Below are 23,881 nucleotides of genomic sequence, written 5' to 3' on the forward strand. Positions count from 1 at the left end.
CTTGGGGAGTGAGGGAGGAGCCAGAGATGATTCCAAGGTGACAGATGGTGATGGCAGCACCTAACAGAAATAGAGGGGATTGGCAAGGCCAACAGATTTGGGGTTGGAAAGGGGTGTCACAGTAGGTGGTATGTTCTGTTTTGTGCAGGTTGAATTTGAAGTGCAAATGAGTTACCTATTTCACATCTGTGCACAGTGCTCATCTCTGCTGCTACAGCCATTCCCCGTCTCCTTCTGCCCTGCCTCTTTATTAAGCAAACTTTTGGCTGCCTTTGACGATGTGCTTGAGTGAAGCCCTCAAGTGGACCTTGTTTATCTTTGAATTTCTGCCATTCAGTGTTTCCCAAGTCCAATCTCTCCAACGTGTGCCCTCATACACATAAGTACACCTGTATGTGTGAGATGAGCATCTGGTGGTTAGAACTGACACCTGGTGGTTGTAATGAACTAATATGAACATTTTTTGTCCAAGAGCACTTGGAATGATCGTAAATGTGTTGCATTTCCTTGCCAACCCCCTAGGTAGGATCACTGGACCATTGACTCAGTAAGTTAAAAAGATTAATAGAGAATAAGTCATAGATCTCTGTTTAATAACAAATGTAGTTTGAAGCCATTAGCATATACCAAATAGGAAAGTCAGGGTGATTTTTAGCTGCTATAAGTGAGTAGACTCTGTTAGAAGGGATGATCAAATTTAAAAATATATTCAGGATGATATCAATGCTGAGATTGTTGTCTTATGGTTATTAGGAGTTGCTGTCATGTGTTGAGTACTTAACTTGGTACAGGTACTGCTCTAAGGATTTAACATATAGCAGTTCACTCAAATCTCATAATAACTTAGCAAACTAGCAACTATTATTCTTGTTTTTCAGATGGGGAAACTGAGGCACTTAAGAGTTAAGCAACTTGTTCAAGGTCATACAGCTCAGATATGGCAGAGCCGGGATCCAGACTGAGGAGCTCTCTTTCTAAGCTGCATCGTTAGCCCCTTTGCATACTGGCCCTTGGCGATATTTCAACCAGCCTTGAAATAGCATGTAAAGAAAACTCTAGTCTACTGTATTCTTAACTTCTGGAGGAAAGGGGCATAGTCTTCTCATGGAATCTGTAGTGCCAGCACAATGCCTGATACATGGTTTGTGCTTACTAAATATTTGCTGAATGAATGAGTATCCTTCTAGGTCACTTTTCCTAATCTTTTAGGAAGTGAAGGGGACAATAATGCTTTTTATTCTTCTAGTATGCATTCCTTTTGTTGCTGCTAGACATGTTCTTTTCCACAGAAGTATAGTGAGGTGATCCAGCTCCACTTCCAATGTAAATCTGGACAAATTGCTAAGCCTCTGTCAACCTCAGTGTTATCATCTTGAAAAATAAAAGTAATGATGGAACCTGCTAGGAAGAGCTTATTGAGGTTTAAATACTTGTAAAATATTTAGCATTGAATGTTGCATAGCACTCAATAAATGTTGGATTATACAAGAATACTTCAAAACATTTGTGGAAAGTGAAATTAAAAGATACGTTTATTTGGCACAAAAATTTAGAAATTCATGCATAGAAGGGTGTCTTCAAAAAGTTCATGAAAATGCATACTATGAAAAAAACTTTGCATGAATTTCATTTTTTTTAAATGAAAGATAAAAATAATGCAGGGGAAAAATGTTTGCCCACTCCTTAACGATTTCATACTTCCTCTATTCTTTCTCTGGGCTCTTAGATATCCTGTGGACTGAGAGGTAAGTGAACCTGCATACAAACATCTACTTTGTCCAAGATACTAAATATATCTAGGGAATTGAATTCCATCCTCAGGATAGTCCTTTGAATTATCACTATAATTCTTATTCTGCAGATGAAAAATTGAAACTCAAAAAGTCATAGCAACATGGCCAAGTTCACAGAATAGGTCATAGAACCAGAACTTTCTCTCACCTGGACTGTTGCTAACCATCTGCGGTTGCAGAACCCGTGCCCTTTTCCTCCTGCCACACAGCCTTCTTGTTGCATGTGGCAGAGGGTAGAAGCTTATGTTCACACTTTCAATTAGAGCTCCTAAAACAAGCAATTCATGAAACAATATTTGACTTCTGTATTACTTACAGGTGGAGCAAGTCCAGATATCCAAGTTCCTTAGTCATCATTGCTGCCTGCTACTTACTTCAAATTCTTCTAAAAACATAGTGTTAAATTATCGTGAACACTCAGCAGTTCTAGTGTGGGCCCTTGATAAATGGGATATATTGGTAGAAGGAACTTGACGAGAGAAATCTGTGTAGCCTATTTTTTTGGAAAACTTTATTCCCTTTTACAAAGTGTGTTTTAAGGTTTTAACCTGTGCTTTTGGTAGACTGTTTACCCACATTAAGGGTTAATAGGGGGCCTTTGGGCCAATTAGAGCTGCAGAGAAAGAAATGAATGTGTGATATGGTGTCTTACGAGAGAACCTCCCTGACTTCAGTGCTGGGTTCATGTTGCAGGGAGTGACAGAAAAATCGGACTGAAAGTGGATGGGTTGAGACAGTACACTCACCTTCACCTTCAGCCTTCTTATCCCTGTAGATTTGTCACCTGCTTTCTATCACTACACAGCAGACTGGTCTTTCTTAGAGTTTCATGTTAGTGAAATCATATAGTATCTACTCTTCAATGCTTTCTTTCATTTAATAGCCTCCCTCTTTCAGCACAGTGTTTTTGACATTCACCCATATTATGTGTATCAGTAGGTTGTTCCTTCTTTCTTGATGAGTATTATTCCATTATATTGTTGTACTGTAGTTTCTTTATCCATTTAATCATTGTATTAGGTTTTTTCTTGCTGCATTGCAAATTACTACAAATTAGTGGCTTACCACAGCATGTATTTGTCATCTCAGAGTTCTGTAGGCCAGAAGTCTGGGTGGGATTAGCTGGATTTTCTGTTTAGGATTTCGCAAAGCTGAAGTCCAAGTGTCAGCTGAGCTGGATTCTTATCTGGAGACTCTAGGGAAGAATCTGGTACTGAACCCATTCAGCTTGTTAGATTTTAGTTCCTTGAGATTGTTGGACCCCGGCCCGTGTTGCCTTGCTGGTTGTTAGCCTGGGATTGTTCTCAGTGATTAAATGCTGCCCTTCAGTCCTTGCACATGACTTTCACCTTCAAAGCCAGAGTGGTGCCTTGGATCCTTCTTGTGCTTCCAATCTTCCTGAATTCTCCCACTATCAGCCAAAGAAAGCTCAGTGCTTCTAGGTATATGTGATCAGACTTTGTCTACTTGGAAACAGCCTCTCCATTTTTGGTAAGCCTGCATTTTTAGAATGGCCTTTCATTACTTTAACATTTTAAGCATTTCTACCCATTGATCATCCTTCTGCCATCTTACTCTTGCTACCCAGATGCCTTTGTCCTGTCCTATGGCTGTTGTAGCATACGATTCTACATTATATGCACCTAAATGTGTTAGCCAATATTATTACTTTTATGTTATCACCATTTCCCTGTTTTCTTTGTTTCTCTGTATATTACCTATGTTGTTAATTATCCTAATAAAATATGCTATCCAGATTTATAGGTGTCTTAAAGGAGTTCATAAACCTTTTTTTTTTTCCCAATAATTCTACATTTGAAAAATTTAACCTAAGGAAATAATCATGGATAAAGGTAAAGTTTTTTGTTCAGGAATGTTCATCACAACTAACAGTGGCAAAATATCCAAAGCAACCTGAGTACCCGACTGTAGGGAAATAGTGAAATTGGGCAAGTTCTTATGGTGCTACAAAGCCAAAAAAATTACATGATACTGAAAACAGTGACGTGTGAAAGAAAACATTATATTAAGCACAAAAGGTATGTTATGAAGCTAAATAGTTAGTGTGACCCTACCTGTTTCTAAAATTATATACATTTTGTTAACACATAGACAAATATTGATAGGAAAAGTAGTCAAAAGAAATGTACCACATGTTAATGGTGGACAGTAGGATCATAGATGTTTCTTGTTTTCCTTATTATTTTGTCTATGTGTTTGGAGCTCAGAGTGGTCTACAATTTTGTTTTGGACCAGGAAAGTTGCAGAGTCACATTGGTAGATCAGGAAGGTACTGTGAGATCACTCAGCTAGGAACTGGATCGCAGGCAGTGGATCGATCGCCTGGGAACAGAGCAGCAGCACGCCTGAGTCTGCTGACTTGCAGGGCTGTGCTAGGACAGTCAGTCAGGCTGGTCCCATGGCATCCATCCATTGCAACAGAAACATTCACCATTCTTCCTGCTGTGTTCGTTTGCTACACACACTTCGTTGGATCTCAGGGGCATCTTCTCGCCATTCTGGACTTTTTAAACCCAGACAGAATAAAGTTCTAGGATCTGGCCTCAGTAGGTTTGATTTTGTTGTGTTTTAAATCCAAAGAGCAAAGACCATCTTCAGTGTGAGGGACTCTGGGATGTAAGAGGGCCTCTTGGTCAAGGGACCATGTTCTGGTGCTCCCGCCTCATGCCTGGCAGTGCTCAGTCAGGCGCTGCTGTGTAGCGGCAACAGGGCTCAGAGTCGGATGCACTGTTGTTTTATTTTGGTTGTTGGGGATAGAATCCAGATAGGAAGGGCTGAGCTGCCTTCCTCCGCACAACACAGGCCCACTTTCTAATGTCCCCACCCTGCGGCATCACCACTTGGCTTTTCCTCAGGCCTGTGACATTGCTCATGTTTTGGGAGACTCCTCTTTTCTCTTCTCTTCTCTTCTCTTCTCTTCTCTTCTCTTCTCTTCTCTTCTCTTCTCTTCTCTTCTCTCCTCTCCTCTCCTCTCCTCTCCTCTCCTCTCCTCTCCTCTCCTCTCCTCTCCTCTCCTCTCCCCCCTCTCTCTCTCCTCTCTGTCCTCTCTCCTCTCTCTTTCTCTCCTCTCTCTCTCCTCTCTCTCTCCTCTCTCTCTTCTCTCTCTCTCTTCTTTCTCTCTCTCCTCTCCTTCCTCCCTCCCTCCTTCTCTCTCTTCCTTTCTTTCTTTCCAAGGTGTATTTATTTTATTTGAAAGGCAGAGCTATGGTGGGGAGTAGGGAGAGAGAGAGAATCTTCCGTCTGCTGGTCCACTCCCTGAATGGCCACAATGGCCAGAGCTGGACCAATCTGAAGCCAGGAACCAGGAGCTTCTTCTGAGTCTCCCATGTGGGTTCAGGTTCCTAAGGACTTGGACTGTCTTCTGCTGCTTTTCCAGGCTCATTAACAGGGAGCTGGATCAGAAATGGAGCAGCCAAACTTTGAACCGGCACCCATATGCGATGCCAGCACCGCAGGCAACGGCTTTGACTGCTTCACCACCCTTTCTTGTTCTGTGACTCATTCTCAACTCTGAAGGATCATCTAGTGTCTGCATTCAACCATTATTTACACAGTGCAAATCTTTCCCAAGATCTTTGTAATGAGCAGAGGAAGTTTAGAGATAAATTTAGTATCATTTGTTTAGCACTTCCTGAGTACCTACTATGTCAGGCTGTCCACCAAGAGTGGTAGAATTTACATAGAGTGACCTCAGCAAACATCTGATTAGGACCTACCCTATGCAGGATACTTTGCAGGGCACTGAAGATAGAAATTAGACGCAGTCCTCATACATACCGAAGATAAATCTGTGTGAACTAGGAAGGGACAGATGTGCAAACCACTTAATAAAAGTGGCGTAAAGACTGTTTCCATAGCAGGGCCCAGAGAATCAGGCAGTTACTTCTGGCCATTTACTGGCTATGTACTTTTAGTCAAGGTATTTAACCATCCTTTTCCTCAGTTAATCTATTAAAATGAATATATGATAGGTTAATCCATGTAAAGACCTGAAACTTGGTTTAATAGTCAGTAAATGCCAGCAATCCTGTTCTCTTTTTTCCCTCCTTCTTTAAGGATGAGTGGCGAAGGTTCCACTGAACTGAGGGCACAGGCTGAGTGGGGCATGATGAGGAGTGGGATGGTGGAATGCTGTGGGTGGGGGTCTGATGAGACTGGAATGCAGGTATTTGTGGGCAATTCCCTGGGGAAAGAGGCTAGAAAACTGTATTGGGTTCTAATCATGGCAGCTCTTAAATCATCAAAAGAATCTGGTACTTGACAATGGAGAGTAAAATGATCTACATGTACTTTTGAACAAGCATTTTGGTTAAGCAGGGAGAGATTACTAGGGAGAGGAGCGCCTCTAAGCTGCTGTAGAACTCAGGCAAGAGGTAGACTAACATGGGGTTCCAAACCCATGAGAATCAGTGAGATAAATGCCATCTTCACTGTTAAAATGATCATATTAAATGTTAAAGGCAACAGATAGATCCGGTCCAAGTTTAAAAGGGACGATATAAATAACATCAAGTACCTGGTAAAAATGATAGAATTAAAAAGGAAGGAAGGACCCACATGGGAAGCAGTCTACACAGCAGACTCCTAGAATGACTTTCACAATAAATAACACTTTGACCTCAGAATCAACCTTTAAGGCTTCCTGGTTGGGCTGAAAGACCTGCGAGAGCATTTCAGGCATGGAAAGCCAAAACTCTGTGACAAAAAATATCCTACACAGAGGATCTCTGTGAGACCTCAGAGGAAAGAAAGGGTCATCAAGGAAGGAGACACTCTTCTCTGAAGGGAGGAGAGAACCTCCACTTTGCTTATGGCCGTGTCCAAAAACCAACAGAGTCTATGGTCACAAAAGGCTTCCATAGTCTTGGCAGCCCATGGCAAGAGCCTCGGGTGATCACTGAAGTCATAAAAAAGAGTGTTAATTGTTAAAGGAACAACAGTAGTCACTGTGCACTTGCTCCCCAGGTAGGACCTCTGTCCCTCCTGAATTGTAATATGAGAATCGACTGCAAATTCTTTCCCCAAACTGTACCTTAAGTGTTGTGTGTGGGCATGGGTGCAAATTGTAGTCTATGGTTAGCATAGAGTTGGTCCTCTGTGTATAAAGTCATACTAAAAATGATGTATAATGAAGAATGAGATGGGAGAGGGAATGGGAGGTGGGATGGGAGCTGGGGGGGGGGATGTGTGGAGGAGGGATGGGGGAAAGAACCAGTATATTCCTAAAGTTGTATCTATGTAAAAATGTATTCATTAAATAAAAATGTAAAAAAAAAAGATATATTAAAAAAAAGAGGTAGACTAAGACAAGACAAGCCATTCCTCTGACCTCCTCAGCCCTTTCACCATGGTCATTGCATTGTATGGGAGTTGAGCATTCTCATACACAAGACCTTTCTGCACATGGACACCAATGGCTTGTACAGCCATGGAACCTGCTGAAATATGAAATAATTTCGTTGCAGGGGAGCCCTTCTGAAGAAATGCCCAGTATTTAAAATCACAGCAATGAAAACTACTTTGAGATTGAGCACATATAAAGACATGTCTGCCAAAGACCCTTTAATATAAAAAGAGTGAGGATATCAAGGGAGATGGAAATATAGAAGTAATAACATTTATTGAATGACTTCAAAGTACTAAGCTAGGCTGGATTCTTTGGTATATTTGATCCCATTTAATCTTCTCAATCCTATGAGACATATAGCACTATGCCCATTTGACAAAGAAGAAGCAGAGTAACAGTAAGTTTAGTCCTTGGCCCAAGGTGAGATGACTTGCAAATATTAGACCTTGGACCAGGTTTTTAATGTCTATGAACCTCAATGTTCTCATCTATAAAATAAAAATCGTAGTAAAATCTATTCCCAGGGCTGTTTTATAGATAAAATAAGATGCTGCCTAGATGAAAAAGAGAAAAGCATCCCCTGACATCCAGGATCTGGCATGGTACTATTAGCTGCTGGGCGTGGTGTTGCTGGCCAGATATTCATAGATAGTCTTGATGTTCTTCTATTGAACTGAAACTATTTTATAGGACATTGACATCAGACAAGGCCACTGTGTGACCATGACAGATCAAGATGATCTGCCTGAACATAGACACAACATGAACATTGTCCAAGCTGTAGAACACCAAACTCCCTCCTCTCTTGTCTAACGTGAGTGACAGATGCTGCTTTGGCAAATACAGCTCTAGCCTCACATTAGTCTGCTTCTGTAATGGTGAAGATTTATTGAGATACCCGATCAGAATCATTCCTGCTTTCTGACAGAATCTAATTCAGAGCAAGCCTTTACTTCCTTGGGCCCTCCCTAAAATCACCCAACCAAAGCCAAAATCTCATAAATCCCTTCTAATACTGTCAGCCCTCTCTATTCATGCATTCCACAACTGTGGATTCAACCAACCAGGATTGAAAATATTCAAGAAAAAAAATGTGTCTATACTGAACATGTATAGACTTTTTGGGGGGTCATTTTCCCTACACAATGCAGTATAACAATTACTTACACAGCATTATATTGTGTTAGGTATTATAAATAAGATAGAGATGACTTAAAGTATATGGGAGGATGTGTGTAGGTTATATGCAAATACTACACCATTTTATATGTGGGACTTAAGCATCTATGGGTTCTGGTATCTGAAGGGGGTCCTGGAGCCCATTCCCTGTGCATACCAAGGAATAATTTACCTTCCACTTGAGATGCTCCGTGGTTCCCCATAGTGTGTGTTCTTCATGGCAACAAGCAATGAATCTACTTTTTTTGACTACACATGTGTTCCTGGTAGTCAAGGCTGGAGGGCAGTTGATATACTTTGGAAATTTTGGTGCCATGCAAATGTTAGTTGGTTTTTTTTTTTTTTTTTTTGACAGGCAGAGTAGACAGTGAGAGAGAGACAGAGAGAAAGGTCTTCCTTTTTGCCGTTGGTTCACCCTCCAATGGCCGCCGTGGTAGGCGCACTGCGGCCGGCGCACCGCGTTGATCCGATGGCAGGAGCCAGGTACTTATCCTGGTCTCCCATGGTATTTTTATCGATGATCAACAGCCACAGTAATTCTGCCTAACAAATCCCCCATTACTACGTGTTTTAAAACAATAAGCAGTTATTTGTGTGTGTGTGTCTGGGCTCCACTGAGTGGTTCTTCTGGTCTTGGCAGGGTTTGCTCTCATGACGGGGTGTCGGTAGGTCTTTGACTAGAACAGCTGAGAGGTTTATTTCTCTTCCACATAGCTCATCATTCAAGAGGCTAGCCTACGTGAGCTCTCATGGCAGTGGCAGAAGGCAAAGGGCAAAAAATGAGCAAAAATACACAAATACTTTTTAAAATATCTGCTTGTGTCAAAACATTTGCTAACATCTCAACGCCAAAGCAAGGCACATGGCTGAATGCCGAGTCAAAGGATGGAACAGTAACTCTCTCCAGAGTGGTAGAGCTATTCAGGGCAAACAATGTGGATACGAGGAGTAAGAATTGGGAACATTAATATAATCAGCTTAGAATAGTGCTTTTATGTTTAACCATCTTTTGGAAGTGCTTCATAATTTTCCCCAAGTGCTCCTAGCTTTCTTCCTAATTTCTGTAGTTTTTTTCTGGAAGCACAGTGGAAAAGTTGTGTGCTTCCCTTTCCCCCTTCTCTCACTGTAAGCATAAGTCTTACTCCAGAATTTACCCATGTATAAATATTTAGTGTCAGAAGCTTTGCTCACTTTGGAAAAAAGACCCTAAGTGATAATCAAGGAACCCAAAGAAGATGGTGGCTTAGAAGAAATGTTTAGTAACGGTAGCAGACCAGACACAGAAACTCAGCATCAGAAAGGACTTCAGTAATTAGCTTTGAGGGCAGGCACCCAGCTTGTAATTAAATGTGTCCGTCCACCCATAATGGGGAGCTTGCCACCTTCCAGGACAGATCATTCCTTTTTAGAAGAGCTCTGTGTTAAAAGGCTCCTCTGCATGTTGGACCGCACTGACCGCCCTTCAGTTATGTGGGGAGGCACAGGCACCTCTCCCCACCACTTTCCTACAAAGTTTTTTTTCCCCCCCCAGGATAAGCATCTATCTTTCCTTCAGCAGACCATGATGTAATTTCTAGATGGTTTACTCTTCTAGTTACTTTAATCTAGTTATATCTTAAATCAGTATCTTAAAATGTGCAGTGGTGATGGGGGTGGGGGTGCTCCAGAATGGATCACAGTGCTCCCAATGTGATGTGACCAACACAGGGGACTTTGGGTTCAGTTTATTTTTGTAGGCAATATTTTTTTCTAGTAATGTAGCCTAGATCCTGTTTTTTAAAGGCTATGTCACACTGCTGACTCAAATTGCAAGTACAGGTCTTTTTTTTTTTTCCACGAAAAATGCTATTTAGTCATTTCTCACCAGTCCTATAGCTCCACAACTCATTTTTTGAATCTGAGTGTAGGAATTCACATTTTGAATTATAACCAATTTGCTTCCATTTCCCTATCTACTTGAATTTGGAGCTTCTCATTCAGTGCTGCCTCTCTAAACATGGTAAATTTTATGTATTGATTTAGCTAACCTCTGGTCTCTATTCAAGTTGTTGATTCAGAGTTTAAATAGGCCAGATTGAAGGCCATATCCCCTGGTATCACCAGATACCTCTCTCTAGGTCAGAGATTCATACAGAAGGAAAGAAAAACCCAACCCTGGAGTCTATCACAACCTGCAGGGAACTCTTACTATAGTCTCTGGTTTCTATTCCATTAGTATCATTATTTCTTTTGATGCTCCAACTGTGCCATGTTTTGCTAGTGGGAACCCCTTTAAGTTGGCTTTTGGATCCTTTGTCATATACCTGGAGCACTTTTGTACTCTTACAAAAATTTTCCTGCATTTATTTCTAGAATCAGCCATTTCTACAAGAAGTCTTGGAACTGTTTAGTGGGAATTGCTGTTCTTGGGCCCTCTCAGACAAAGCCTGAAAACGTATTTGTTGGGCATGCGCGCGCACACACACACACATGCACATATATATATGTTAATTTTTGTGTCGATCTATTTGTCTATCTTGAAGAATCATGAATTCATACCAATCTCTTTAAGTGTAATGCCGACACTATAGAGTTCATTCTGTAGCTCCCACTTTCTGTTGTAATTCATTTTTCAGACAATAAGAAACTTGGCTCCCATGATTTTCAATATGTTTACTTATTTGCTCAGTCCCCCTGTATGAAAGCAATCCACTGCACCACAGTCCTGCTGGTTACCTTCCTTGCACAGGCCGATTCCTCACTAGGCCACGGCTGGCCAGCTAGTCTTTGAGCCCCCAGGGCCTCTGCCTAGCCACTTTTCTCATGTGAGCTCCAATGCTTGGTCACCTTCCTCAATTAGGCTTTTGTATTAAATTATTCAGGAAGGAAAGAAGGCATGAAGAAAGGCTATCTTTAAAAAATATTTTTGTTTGTTTTGGTTGCAGTATAACTAATATGTAGTAAAATGGTAAAATCTTAAGTATTCAACTCAATGAAATTTTATATTTGTATACACCCATGAAATTACCTAAATTAGATCCTGCAGCAAATCTCCCAGGTATTACCTAAAGAGAACCACCATCCTAAACCCTTACTATAGATTGAGTTTTGCTTATTTTTTAACTTTTTTATTTCAAACTAATGCCAAACTTATGAAACAGTTGCAATAATAACAAAAGGGGGGTCAGAATTGTGGCACAGTGGGTAAAGCCACCACCTGAGGTGCCAGCATCCTGTATGGGAGCTGGTTCTGACTGTGTCCTGGCTGCTCCACTTCTAATCCAACTGTGTGTTAATGACCTGGGAAAAGCCTATGCTGCCCACATGGAAGATCCAGATGGAGCTCCTGGCTTCTGCCTGGCCCAGCCAGGCATTTGGGGAGTGAACCAGTAGGTGGAAGATCTCTCTCTGCTTCTCTCTCTGCTTCTCTCTCTGCTTCTCTCTCTCTCTCTCTCTCTCTCTCTCTCTCTCTCTCTCTCTCTCTCTCTCCCCTCCTCTGTAATTCTAACTTTCAAACAAATAAATAGATCTTTTTATTTAAAAAAAGAATTAAAAAACTCCTCAAATCCTCTCATCCAGATTCAAGTTATGTTAACATTTTTGCCACATTTGTGTTTTGTTTCTCTGCTGAAAATTTAACCTTGATAAAACACTATTTTCTAATCTACAGAGTTTCTTCCTATGTCTCTGTTGTCTCGATTTTATCTTTTTTGACAGTTTTTCACTGTGATCCAGGATCCAACCCAGGACTTAGTTGTCATATCTCTTTGCCTCCTTTAATCTAGCTTTTCTTTGTCTTTTATGACACTGATTTTTTTAAGGGTATGGGACAGTTATTTTTTATAATGTCCCTCAATTGGTTTTATCTGATTTCCTCTCGTGATTGGATTTCATGTGTGCCGTTTGACAGGAATGCTAAGTAATTTATGTTGTGTCTGTCTTTATGCATCATGTGAGGCGGCGCCTGATTCAGTTTACCCCATTTTTACTGATGCCAACGTTGACCACTTGTGTGTGGTGGTGTCTGCCTCCTTTCTCTTCTATAAAGTTACCGCTTATGATTTTGTGATTAACAAGTGATGAGTGAAGAGACACGTTCAGACTATGTAAATATCTGCTCTTCAGACTTTTTGCCCAGTAGTTTCAAGTAAATTAATGATTCTTGCTTGAATTAATTATTACTAATGGTTGCAAAACCATTTTATAGTTCAGTTATTCCTTTTACATTTATCATTTTTGGCATCCCACTATATGGAAGAGCTTCCTTGTTCCCCTATGTAATAATTATTTAATACGTACTCAAGGATTTTAATTGTATTCAATGGCTTATGATCTACTACTCTCATTATTCATTTTTTGTTCAAATTCTCTCTTATTTAGCTAGTGGGACCCCCTTAAAACTGGCTCTTAATTACTTGTGACATGTCCCTAACGTTTTCTGATTACTTCTTGGCACAGATGTTCCAGGCTCAATTTGTTTTTCCACGTCTTAACTCTGGAATCAGCCATGTCTCCAAGGAGCTCTGATTTCTCTTAAATAGTACTTAAAAGCCAAGACCAGTGTACCAAGTGAACTCACTGCTGCTGAATGTCATTGCTTCTAGGCAATTTCATATGGATTTAACTCAACCTGTGTGTGTGTGTGTGTGCGCTTAAAACTGTAAATTCCTACTGATACATACATAAATACTAGGAGACCCAAGTACCTGAAATAAAATTATTGCTTATATCCAACAAATGGCATGCACAAGAATGTTCATAGCAGCTTTATTCTTATGAAATAAAAAATGAATAACCGATCATATTCATGAAGAATATTTTGGTATGTACATATAGAGATAACACACATACATACATATATAAAGCCTTTGACTTTAATAGAACATATCAGGGTACTTAAAAAAGTTCATAGAAAGTGGAATTAAAAGATAAGTTTATTTTGGTGCAAAAAAGAACTTTGAAGTCTATGCATATGTTAGTAGATCACATTGGACATTTGGTGGAACTGTTGAAAAACAGTTTTTCAAGCAGGTGTTAAATCTTTTACTCTACTAACAATGTAAGAGAGTTTCTAGTCATTCTGCATCCTCACTAGTACTTGGTATTGGCAGTCTTTTCATTTCAGTCTGTAAGAGTAGGGGTTAACTTTTTGGAGAAGCATTCTAGAGGATGTTTCCCTACACTGAAGCCCTTAATTGCAAGTCTTTGAGTGTGGTTGTTCAACTTCTGTGGTTCCATCCTGTTCCCAGGGTTTAAGTAACTAAGCAGTGTATCTTTACTGAGATCCCCATGTGCTATTGTATTAGGTTTTTTCAGTCTGCCAGGATCAGAAATATTTTCAGGTAACTTTAGTATTGCAAGGATCATGTTTGTACATTAGCGTAAGAAAAACTGGTAAAGCAAATGCCTCATAAAAGAACATCTGGAAACCCATTTAGAACACAAGGCCTTCCTGGGCTCTCAGCAGAAGGAGCTAGTGCCTCTTCCTTTAGAATTCTCATATTCTAGTGACTTAGCTGTTCTTCTCTGCTGTTCCTACTGCTTCTGAAGTCTTTCCTGTAGCTCCTTACATTAACATAACTTGTGTCTATTTCTTACAGCTACTAAATGGACCAGATGACTCACCCCCGAGAACCTTTTGCAGGCAGAATTTTCACACTAAACTACTTCACAGGTTATGGCCAATCAATGCACTAACACACTTTGGGACAGTCCAATTATGTGTGGCCGTAGGAAGTAGGATTATAGCAATGTATGAGGAAAGCATTCCCTAAGAAAGGAACCATGGGAAAAACAAACATTCTGAATGCCTGGCTATTTTAATCGCCCATAGTATATTGCAAATATTATGTATGTTATTTTCTATTCAGTAGATATTTTAAGCCTTTCCTTATTTGTCAATAATTTGAAAAATGAAATGAATTGTTTTATATTGTAGAACAGTGTATAGTGAACCTATGCCAGTTTCTAATGCTTATGGTCTTCTTTTGTATGTTCCCAAATTATATATTTAAATGCCCTGCAAATATTATCTGTAGAACAAGGTCACACTCAAAATGAATTTCATTCTGTAGACATCAGGGGATGGAGGGCAGAGAGAGGTGTCTGGAAGAGTTTTAGGATGTGTAAGAGAGATGCCTGGTTGTTAGTACAAAGGAACTTCAAAAACTTCATGGATAATGGAGTTAAAAGCTAAGTTTATTTTGATGCAAGAAGTTTTTAAATTAATGCATCTTTTCCATAATACATATTTTTCATGCACTTTTTGAAGACCCATCATATTCATGGATTTTAAAATTTTTGAACCAAAATAAACTTCTAATTCCACTTTCTATGAACTTTTTGAAGTAGCCTCAAATCCCATTTTACAGATAAGGGAACTGAGAGCCAGAGAAGAAGTTTGCCCAAGGTCCCATGGCCAGAAAGAGGCAGGACCAGGACTCACATCCAGGCTCTTTGGCTCTATGTTCAGGGTTCCTTCCGCTAACCCACACAAACTAGGGTGGCATGCCCTATACCATGCCCAAATTATTGAAAGCACAGGCTGAAGTGAAGGGGGCTGAAGAAATCAAGACAGATTTGAGAATTGCTGGGAAGGCAGAATCAACAGGACCTAGAGACAGACTAAACATAAGGCTAGGAGTCAGAGAGCTGTCACTTGGGAGTTTGAGCCTTAGTGGCTGGGCCAGTCCAGAACCAGTATCAGAAGAGGGGGTAGTATGCATAGTGGGCAAGGTAAGTGGCTTTGAAGTGAGGAGGCCTGGGTTTATAGCCCAGTGTGCTCTGGGACTAGCGATTTAACTCCTGAGTAGTCTTGCTGACCAGGTGAGTATGGAGCATGACTCAGGGTCACTGAGGATAGGAGGTCCTGCAGGTTGGATGAAATTCTCTCATGGCACATGCTTGGCATCCAGGCCCGTAACAAACTTTAGCTCTCTTGTCTCCCCACCCCGACCTTTCTGGAGTAGAAAACCCAGTTCAAGTCTCATTTTCCTTATGAAGGGATGTGTGTATGTGTGTGTAAGGAATTGGCTTGGGGCAGACATTGCAGTGCAGTAGGTTAAGTCTCAGCTTAAGATGCCGGCATCCCATATAGTTCCTTGTTTGAGTCCTGGTTACTCTGCTTTCCATCCAGCTTCCTGCATCCTGGGCCCCTGCTACCCACATGGGAAACCTGGATGGGGTTTTAGGCTCCTAGCTTCAGCCTGGCAAGACCCTTACTCCTAGGGTCATTTGGGGAATGAACCAGTGGATGGAAGATATTTCTCTCTCTCTCTCTCTCTCTCTCTCTCTGCCTTTCAAGTAGATGAAAATACATACATATATAAACATTAAAAAAAAAAAAAGAAAGAAATTAGCTTATAGGGACTCATGAGTCCTTCCCCCTCGATTTTGAGATGATTGACAGATGCAGTGTCTGGATCTGGAGGCCCCCCCCCCCCTTTTGGTCTCCTTTGGTATCTAGGCTTCAGTCAAAATTCAATCCCTAACAGAGGGAGTTAAAAGTATCTTTGAAAGTCTAGGTACTTCCAGAAGCTAGCAACCGTGCTGCTGTCATGGTGTCGCCCTGGTCTCCTCATCTGGGGCTATTTCTGAGCCTAGGCGTAGAACTTCGTTGGCTCACAAGACTGCAGTTTGCCTGTAAAGCCTGCCCAGCCCCCTAGTCCTGCTTTTCTAACAGGAAATCCTGATTGTCACCCCAGAGTTCTGCACAGATGGCAGCTGTTTGGGGCGGAGCTCTAGCAAAGGTGGCAGTGAGGCGCCCATCCCATTGTCCTGTCACCCCTGCCGGAGGCAAGCTGCCCACCAGCCGGGGCTGCCATTCTGAGCTGCTTCCGTCACGTTTCTCCCACCGGGGCTGCTGCGCCAGCCAAGGACGTGCGGAGTGTCCATGCGGAGTGCCACCCGCCCACCCCACAGCATCCCCACGTTTGAGGCCCTCCTCCCCCCACCCCTCCGACCCGGTGCCAGGTTGTCACGTGCTTCCACACGTGCGTCCCGTTGCCATAGCATCTGCAAGCGCCGGGGCCTATTGGCGAGGGGCGGGAGCCAATCAGCGGGCCCCTCCGTCGACCGGGTGCAGTGAATGGCCCCGGGCTGCGGCTGGTCCCCGCCTGTGCTGCGACTCTGGCCTGAGCCCGCTTTCCCTCCCTGGCATCCCAGTGTGTTTTCCCCTGAGTCCTAGTCGCAACCGTGTCCAACTCTCACCCGCACTGTTCCCCGAAGCCTAATTTTTGTCCTGTGCAGAATTGAAAGTCTGGCGGAGTTCTATCAAGTGACAACTCCCTTGGGGAGGGGAAGGGAGGGAACAAAACTTTGTTGCCACTTAACAGCCAACCCCTCAAGAAATGGGGTGGGAATGTGGGTGGGAGGGCAGGTATGGTGGGAAGAACAGCTATATTCCTAAAGTTGTACTTATGAAATTTGTATTCATTAAGTAAAAGGCTTCTTTGGGGGAAAAATAAATAAAACAAATTTCCCTAGAGCTGCTGCTTTATCAGTCCAGAAGTGGGCGCTCCTGGCCCCCGGCAAGATGTTTGCATTAGGGCTCTCTCAGCTGAAGATCCCTTAAAATTAGCACAGGGTCGCCAGATGTAGGGAACTGCGTGGGTGGTTTATTTCCGTTCGAAATGTGTAAAGGAAAAATTTAAACTGTTGAGAGGACAGAAGGCTTCGATCTTAAGGCTCAGGGAATCCTGCACAGCCTCTAGCTGTAAGACACTGGGCAAAAATGACCTCCCGGAAGCCCAGTTACCTCATTTGTAAAACGGTTGTAAGAAAAGAATCTGTAAGATTTTGATGTATGTTCGAATGAGATAATACAGCAAAGCAGGTCCCAGGTGTCTGGAGGTAAGCCCCGAGCTAGGGTCAGGGAGGTATTGTTAGCAACGGCACAACTGCCCTGCTGAGAATAAAGGACTCACACGCACAGTTGATGGATATTTTCACGTTGGCTAGAGTTTTTCCTATTCATTTGTTTAGCCCATTAACACATTGAGCATGTGTTTCCTGGCGTCTTCTATCAGTCAGGTCTTGCTCCGGTCCAGCTGTATTTCATAAGATCCAGCCCCAGGAGGGTTGTAGCTCTCCTCACAAGAACTGACGAAGGCCAGCCTGGGAGGGGGGTGGGTGCGTGATGGGAGATCTGCTCCCACTGGCAGGTGAGAGTTTGGGAATTGTTTGCGGCTGTGGTTTTCAGGCTGTGGTCCCGGAGCAGAACAGACGCCTCTGGCATTTGGGCAGCGCTGAGAAAGGACTGCTTTCCACAGCCACCTCTGCTCCCCAGCCCTCACCCTTGGGGAGGTATATGCCCTTCTCTTGACGGCCCCAACTGGCAACCTGGACCTGCTCTCTCTATAGTCCAGGGGCTCTGTTTCCTAGAACTGACCTTTGTTGGGATCCTATGTGCTTCGCTGTGCTGGAGTTCCAGGAACAACTCCATTACGCTCTTAATATTCCCAGCATCTCCACACTGTATTCTTGTAGTGCAATCCCTTTCCTCCCACCATGCATCTCAGGGCCTGTCTCCAGCTGGGCTGGAGTGGCCACACTGCTATTTGCCCTTGCTTTGGGATCATATACCGTACCTTACCCTACCTCACCTTTCCTTTCTCTTTGTACTATGCCCACGTCCTGCACGTGGGCTGTGTGGCAGAAACACTACTGGGAAGGCAGGCAAAACACACTGTGTCTGACATGTGCACAGTCTGTGAATACACATCCCAGGTGAGATATGGTCCGTGATACATGGTGCTGTGGTAGTGACCAGGGTGGATCAGTTGGCAGAGCAGTTGGGGCAGGAGCAATCTGGAAGAATTTGCCTACGTAGACAGTGGAAGAAGGGGAATTCTAGTCAAGGAGAATAGCATGCAAAATAAAAGCCTGAAATAACATGATGTTCTTAGAGAGGAGGTAATGTGAGTCTGAATGGAACAGAATTCATTATTTGGGGCTCAGGGATTATGAGTTGCAGACGGAGGAGTTGAGGCCAGTGAGGTAGATACCTGCTCATTAGGGCCTTGCAAGCCATACTTTGACCTATCAATGCTGGGATCCTGTGACGAGGTTTATACGGGAGCATAACATGGTCAGACTTGTATATAAGGAAGATGATGGGCATGGCTGGAAGGAGATGCATTGTCTTATTTGCCCACTAGCAGTTCTGTAAGACAGACAAGACAGGCACTGTTATCTACTTTTCATATCCGAGAACAAGAAGTGAAACATCTTGCCAGAGGTCTCACAGCCAGAAAGCGTGGACCTGGGATTCACCTGGCTTTCGGCTCTGAATCTCTTTCTCCTGGGCACGTTGCCATCGTTAACAGAATTTTCTAGAAAACTGCCTGCAGCTGGGCAGTGGGTAGCCACCGACAGGAGCAATAGGAGGCAAATGGTCATTGATACAATGTCTTTGAAGGAGCATAGCTCTGGGATTTTGTGGCCTGTGGTGTTCAAGCTCCTAACCTTTATGCCAACACACAGACAGCAAGAAGCAGCAGGGAACTATGAGCGTCGAGGTCTACATTGGCTTGACAATATCCATTCATCATTGTCTCACTCGTTAATTCAGAGCAGCGTCTGCTGCCTGATACTGGCATGTCAGTGGCTTGTTTCTGGAAGCCCCTTGTCCTCAACTGGTCAGCTTTGCAATCCTCAGCCCTAGGGTGAACCTTGGCAGCCAGAAGCAAGTCCTTCACTGTCTGCATTTTGTAAAATGAAATGACTTAAAGAAAAACCCCATAAAATCAAAGGTAGCATGATGTAGTAATAAGGAACACTGGCTTTGAGATCAGGTAGACCCGGGTTTTAATTCTGCTGCTACCAATTAACTAGCTATGAAGTTTATTTAATATGTATGTATATCAGTCTCCTTATCACTAAGATGAGCCATGTCAAACATATTTGAAAAGGCAGTTGTTGCTGGTAAAAGGTGATAATGTTTAGAAAGTGCCTTGGCGTGATGTCTGGCACATTTGAGTCCTCAATATGTGGTAGCTTTAATTCCCACTTGTATTTCTGCCACCACTAATCCCACAGTTCAAGAATATTCAGAAAATAGAGAATAGGAGAAAAAATATTATCTAATCCTACCACTATGATAGAGATAATCTGATAATTTAGTTATATTTCCTTCAACTTTTCCCATATTCTTTTTTTAAAAAAAGATTTATTTTATTTATTTGAAAGACACAGTTATAGAGAGAGGTAGAGACAGAGAGAGAGGTCTTCCATTCACTAGTTCACTCCCCAGATGGCCGCAACAGCCAGAGCTGTGCCGATCTGGATCCAGGAGCCAGGAGCTTCTTCCAGGTATCCCATGTGGGTACAGGGGCCCAAGGACTTGGGCCATCTTCTACTGCTTTCCCAGACCATAGCAGAGAGCTGGACTGGAAGAGGAGCAGCCGGGACTAGAACTAGCACCCATGTGGGATGCCGGCACTTCAGGCCAGGGTTTTAACCCGCTGCGCCACAACGCCGGTCCCCCTCATTACTTCTAAACATGTTGGATTTTATATCTTATATATTTTGTAGCCTGGTATAATTTTTCCCCTCTGTGTTAGGAACTGCATTACATTTATTTTTCTCATTTTTAATAGCTCTATCTGAGAGTATAGAAAAAGAAAGAAACAAAACATACTCATATTGCCAAGCTCATCCCGAGCGCAGAGGTAGTCACTGTTCACAATTTGATGTATCTCCTTCCACTTGCTTTTATTCATGTTCTATTATCAAGTTGAGATCATATATAGAGTTGAGATCATGTACAATTTTTATTGCTTTTTTCCATTTCACATAGTATCATGAGTATTTCCTTGTTACTATAAGCACTGCATGCTAAGGCTGCATGGTGGCCCATCCAATGGCTCTGCAATAATTTACATAAGCACTCTTATGATTAGCATATTATTATTAGAAAGCTTTTATTTAATAAATATGTTTCATAGGTGCAGCTTTTGGAATATAGTGGTTCTTCCCCCCATACCCACTTTCACCCCCACTCCTGTCCCACCTCCTGCTCCTCTCTCCCATCCCATTCTTCATTAAGATTCATTTTTAATTGTCTTTATATATAGAGACCAACTCTAAACTAAGTCAAGATTTCAACAGTTTGCACCCACACAGACACACAAAGTATAAAGTACTGTTTGAAGACAAGTTTTACTGTTAATTCTTATAGTACAACTCATTAAGGACAGAGGTCCTGCATTGGAGCAAGTACACAGTGACTCCTGTTGTTGATTTGACAGCACATTATTTTCTAATTTTTCAATCTAAGTAGTTTCCTATCATGGACCTAGAGAGGCAGCCATGATACAGCCAGGAAACATATAATGAACTTCTACCATGTGTTTGGTATTAGGTGAGGCGTAGTGGGAGCCTTCAGGTAAGTCAGACCCAGAGCCAACCTCCAAGGAGCTCGGAAGCTAGGAAGGCTGGAAATATTTACTGGGGGGTAAATACACAGGTAAGTCATTGGCAGACACTGTCAGGGAGTCTGTGAAAGTGTGGGTCACCCTCTTCGCTCTGGAAGCTGGGGTTTGGGAAGCTCAGCAAATGGCCTAGGAAGTCCTGCTGTTCATCTCTTCTTCCCAGTATGCATGTTGACCTCCAGTGCTCAAACACTTTCTGAGTCTGTTGCTTAAATGTCAGGAGCCTGTGCTAAGAACCTTTGAATATTGATTCCAAGTGGTTTTCACTGGGAAAGAGTGAAAGTGTCAAGAAAGGAACTTGTGTGAGAATCAGAGTGACTCTAGTCTTGGATGTCTTTCACTTTAGTTTAAAATTTGCAGATAAAATTTATTATATACAACATGATGTTTTTATATATTGGAATGGCTAAACAAAACTAATTAATGTACGTATTATCTAATATAGTTGTCATTTTTTATGGTGAGGAAACTTAAAATCTATTAGTATTTTTCAAGAATTCAGTGCTTTTTTTTTAAAAAAAAGATTTATTTATTTATTTGAGGAGCAGAATTACAGACAGAAGGAGAGAAAGAGAAAGGTCTTCCATCTGCTGGTTCACACTCCAAATGGCCACAATGGCCGGAGCTGTGCCCATATGAAGCCAGGAGCCAGGAGCTTCTTCCATGTCTCTCATGTGGGTGCAGGGGCCCAAGCACTTGGACCATCTTCTACTGCTTTCACAGACACATTAGCAGGGAACTGGATTGGAAGTGGAGCAGCCGGATCTCTGGCTGGTGCCCATATGGGATGCCAGCACTGCAATGTGGCAGCTTTACCCATTACACCACAGAACCAGCCCCTGCATGTTTCAAACTATCATCCTTTGTGACAATATGTATGAATATGGAGGATATTGTGTGAAGTAAAATAAGCATGGCACAGAAAGAAAAATACCACATGATCACAGTCATATATGGAATCATTCAAATGGATGATAAAATTTGATCTCGCAAAAGTAGAGAACAGAATGGTGGCCGTAGTCTTAGTTTTGACCCAGACTTGCTCTGGGACTGGAGGAAATTATTTGTCCTCCCCAGGCCTCAAGGGTCTCCTTGTAATATAGATCATCTCCAGGGCTCTTTTAAGCATTAACATTCTACAGTACCTGAAACTTTCCTCCTGCCAGGATCTAAAATGAACATCCTGATAAAGATCACAGGATGTTTCTCCAGAGTCTAGAGTTCCTCTTAATTAGTGCCTGGGGAACCATTTATGCTTTTATAGCCCCAGTCCCTGCCTCGTGGTAGCAATTGGAACACGCAGAGGCTGAAAGGTAAGAGTTTCTCACTGGCTGGGGACACCGGACTCAGAACCCCAAAGGGTTGCCTTTTATGTGGTAGATATTTGTTCTTCTCCGTACTTTGTTCTTCCATTCATTCTCTCATTTAGCAGATGCTAAGTGAGGTCCAGGCCTTGGGCAATCTGTCTGTACAATACAGGCATGATGAGGCTCTGCCCTGTTCTCAAGATGCCTGCAGTCTGATGAGGAAACAGGAACAGAGCGTTCAAAGGCAACAAGAAGGTTGCAACAATGCCTGATCTAATGAGGATGGGAGTGTTTGAGTCTGCCTAGGAGCAGCAGCAGCAAAGATCGAAAGATGCTTTGAGAGTTTCAAGAATGAGTTGAAAGTTTTTATTTTTAAATTTTTAAAAAATTTGTTTATTTATTTGAAAGAGAGAGAGAGAGAGAGAATGAGATCCATCTTCCATCTGCTGGTTCACTCCCCAGATAACCAGAACAGCCAGGGTTGGGCAAGGCCGAAGCTGGGAGTCAGAAGCCAGGAGCTTCATCTGGGTCTCCCACATGGGTGGTTGGGGCCCAAGCACTAGGCCATTAGCAGGAAAGTGGAACAGCTGGGACACAAATTGGTGCCCATATGGGTTGCTGGTGTCACAGGCAATGGTTTAACCCGCTCTGCCACAATGCCAACCCCCAGAAAGTTTTTACATAGGCAGGAGGAAAAGGTAGAGGAATGAGCATGTGCAAAGGCCTGGAAGTGTGAGAGAACAGGACATAGTCAAAGAGCTGCAGAAAGCAGCTTTTAGCTCATACTCCTATTAGCAGTATGAGCATGAACAAGTATTTAACCATCTGTGCCTCATTTTCCTTGTCTTCATTTATTTATTTATTTTAAAATTTATTTATTTATTTTGTAGGAGAAAGAGAAAGAGGGCAGATGTGGAAAATTAAACATGTCTGTTTCCACTGAATTCTTTGCTTATTTTATCAGTCCAGATGAGAGTGATTGTCTTTTTAGTTCAGTTTTCAAAAACTGTTATCTTTATTGCCTTATCATTCTGTTTTTATACTAGCATATGTTCTTTATAGAAAGATTGAAAATACACACACACAGCAAAAGTCAAAAGAAGAAAGGATTTAAAAATCACTGATGGCCCAACTGGCTAAAGACAAATTCCCTAACTTCTTGGTGTATTTCTATTAAATGTTTTATTTTTTTCACTTTTTTTATCTAGCTGTGAGGATGTTGTAATTGTAGTTTTAACTTTTGTAGCAGGTATTTCCATTTCCTTTCTAAAATTTGTCAAAAATGGATGTGTCCTTAAAACGTAACTGATCATTAAATATACTGGCTGCAGCACACATTTTCTTTCTCTACTATAACTTATGTTCCTCTTCTTACCAGGTTTCTTGTGGCTCAGAGCATAATTTGGCAGTAATTGGTAAGTAATTTTAAACTGATAACCATATTCTAAAATCCATGTGGCAGAATTAGAGAAGATTCTTGGTAAACTAGAAGCCTCTGTGTGTGTGGGGGGGGGGGGGCGAGATCTGGATTTGGAGAATGGAAGACTGTAGTTGTCCAAGATTTTATTAGAAGCCCCTTTTCTGAAAATTTCAGTCCATATCATCGAGCATCTTTTTAGGTGCCTGAGGTCTCCCTGCCCCAGGAAGTGGCATTTGAAGACATTAAAGAACTCACAGGCTGAGGAGCATTATGTATGGAAAGATATACAGAAAAAGAAGGAGTGGATTGGACTGCTGTGGTTCTTTGAGTAAATCCCTTCTATGAAGTTCTTTCCTCTTAGCCCACTCTTTGGAAACTCGAGGCTCAGCTCACTGCCCCCATTG

General features: G+C 42.1%; 1 protein-coding gene across 4 annotated transcripts in view; it reads left to right on the top strand.

Moving 5' to 3' along the window:
- SERGEF (secretion regulating guanine nucleotide exchange factor) overlaps nt 1-23,881 on the top strand; it is a 245,340-nt gene that overhangs the window by 132,251 nt on the left and 89,208 nt on the right. The window contains exon 10 of one of the 4 annotated variants that reach the window (XM_062198086.1): nt 23,436-23,472. The exons of the other annotated variants lie outside the window; for them this stretch is intronic. Coding sequence (XP_062054070.1) covers nt 23,436-23,472 — 37 coding nt within the window. The remainder of the gene's footprint in view (nt 1-23,435; nt 23,473-23,881) is intronic. 4 annotated transcript variants of the gene reach the window in all.

The sequence above is a fragment of the Lepus europaeus genome, chromosome 7 (assembly GCF_033115175.1).
Source record: "Lepus europaeus isolate LE1 chromosome 7, mLepTim1.pri, whole genome shotgun sequence".
Lineage (NCBI taxonomy): Eukaryota > Metazoa > Chordata > Mammalia > Lagomorpha > Leporidae > Lepus > Lepus europaeus.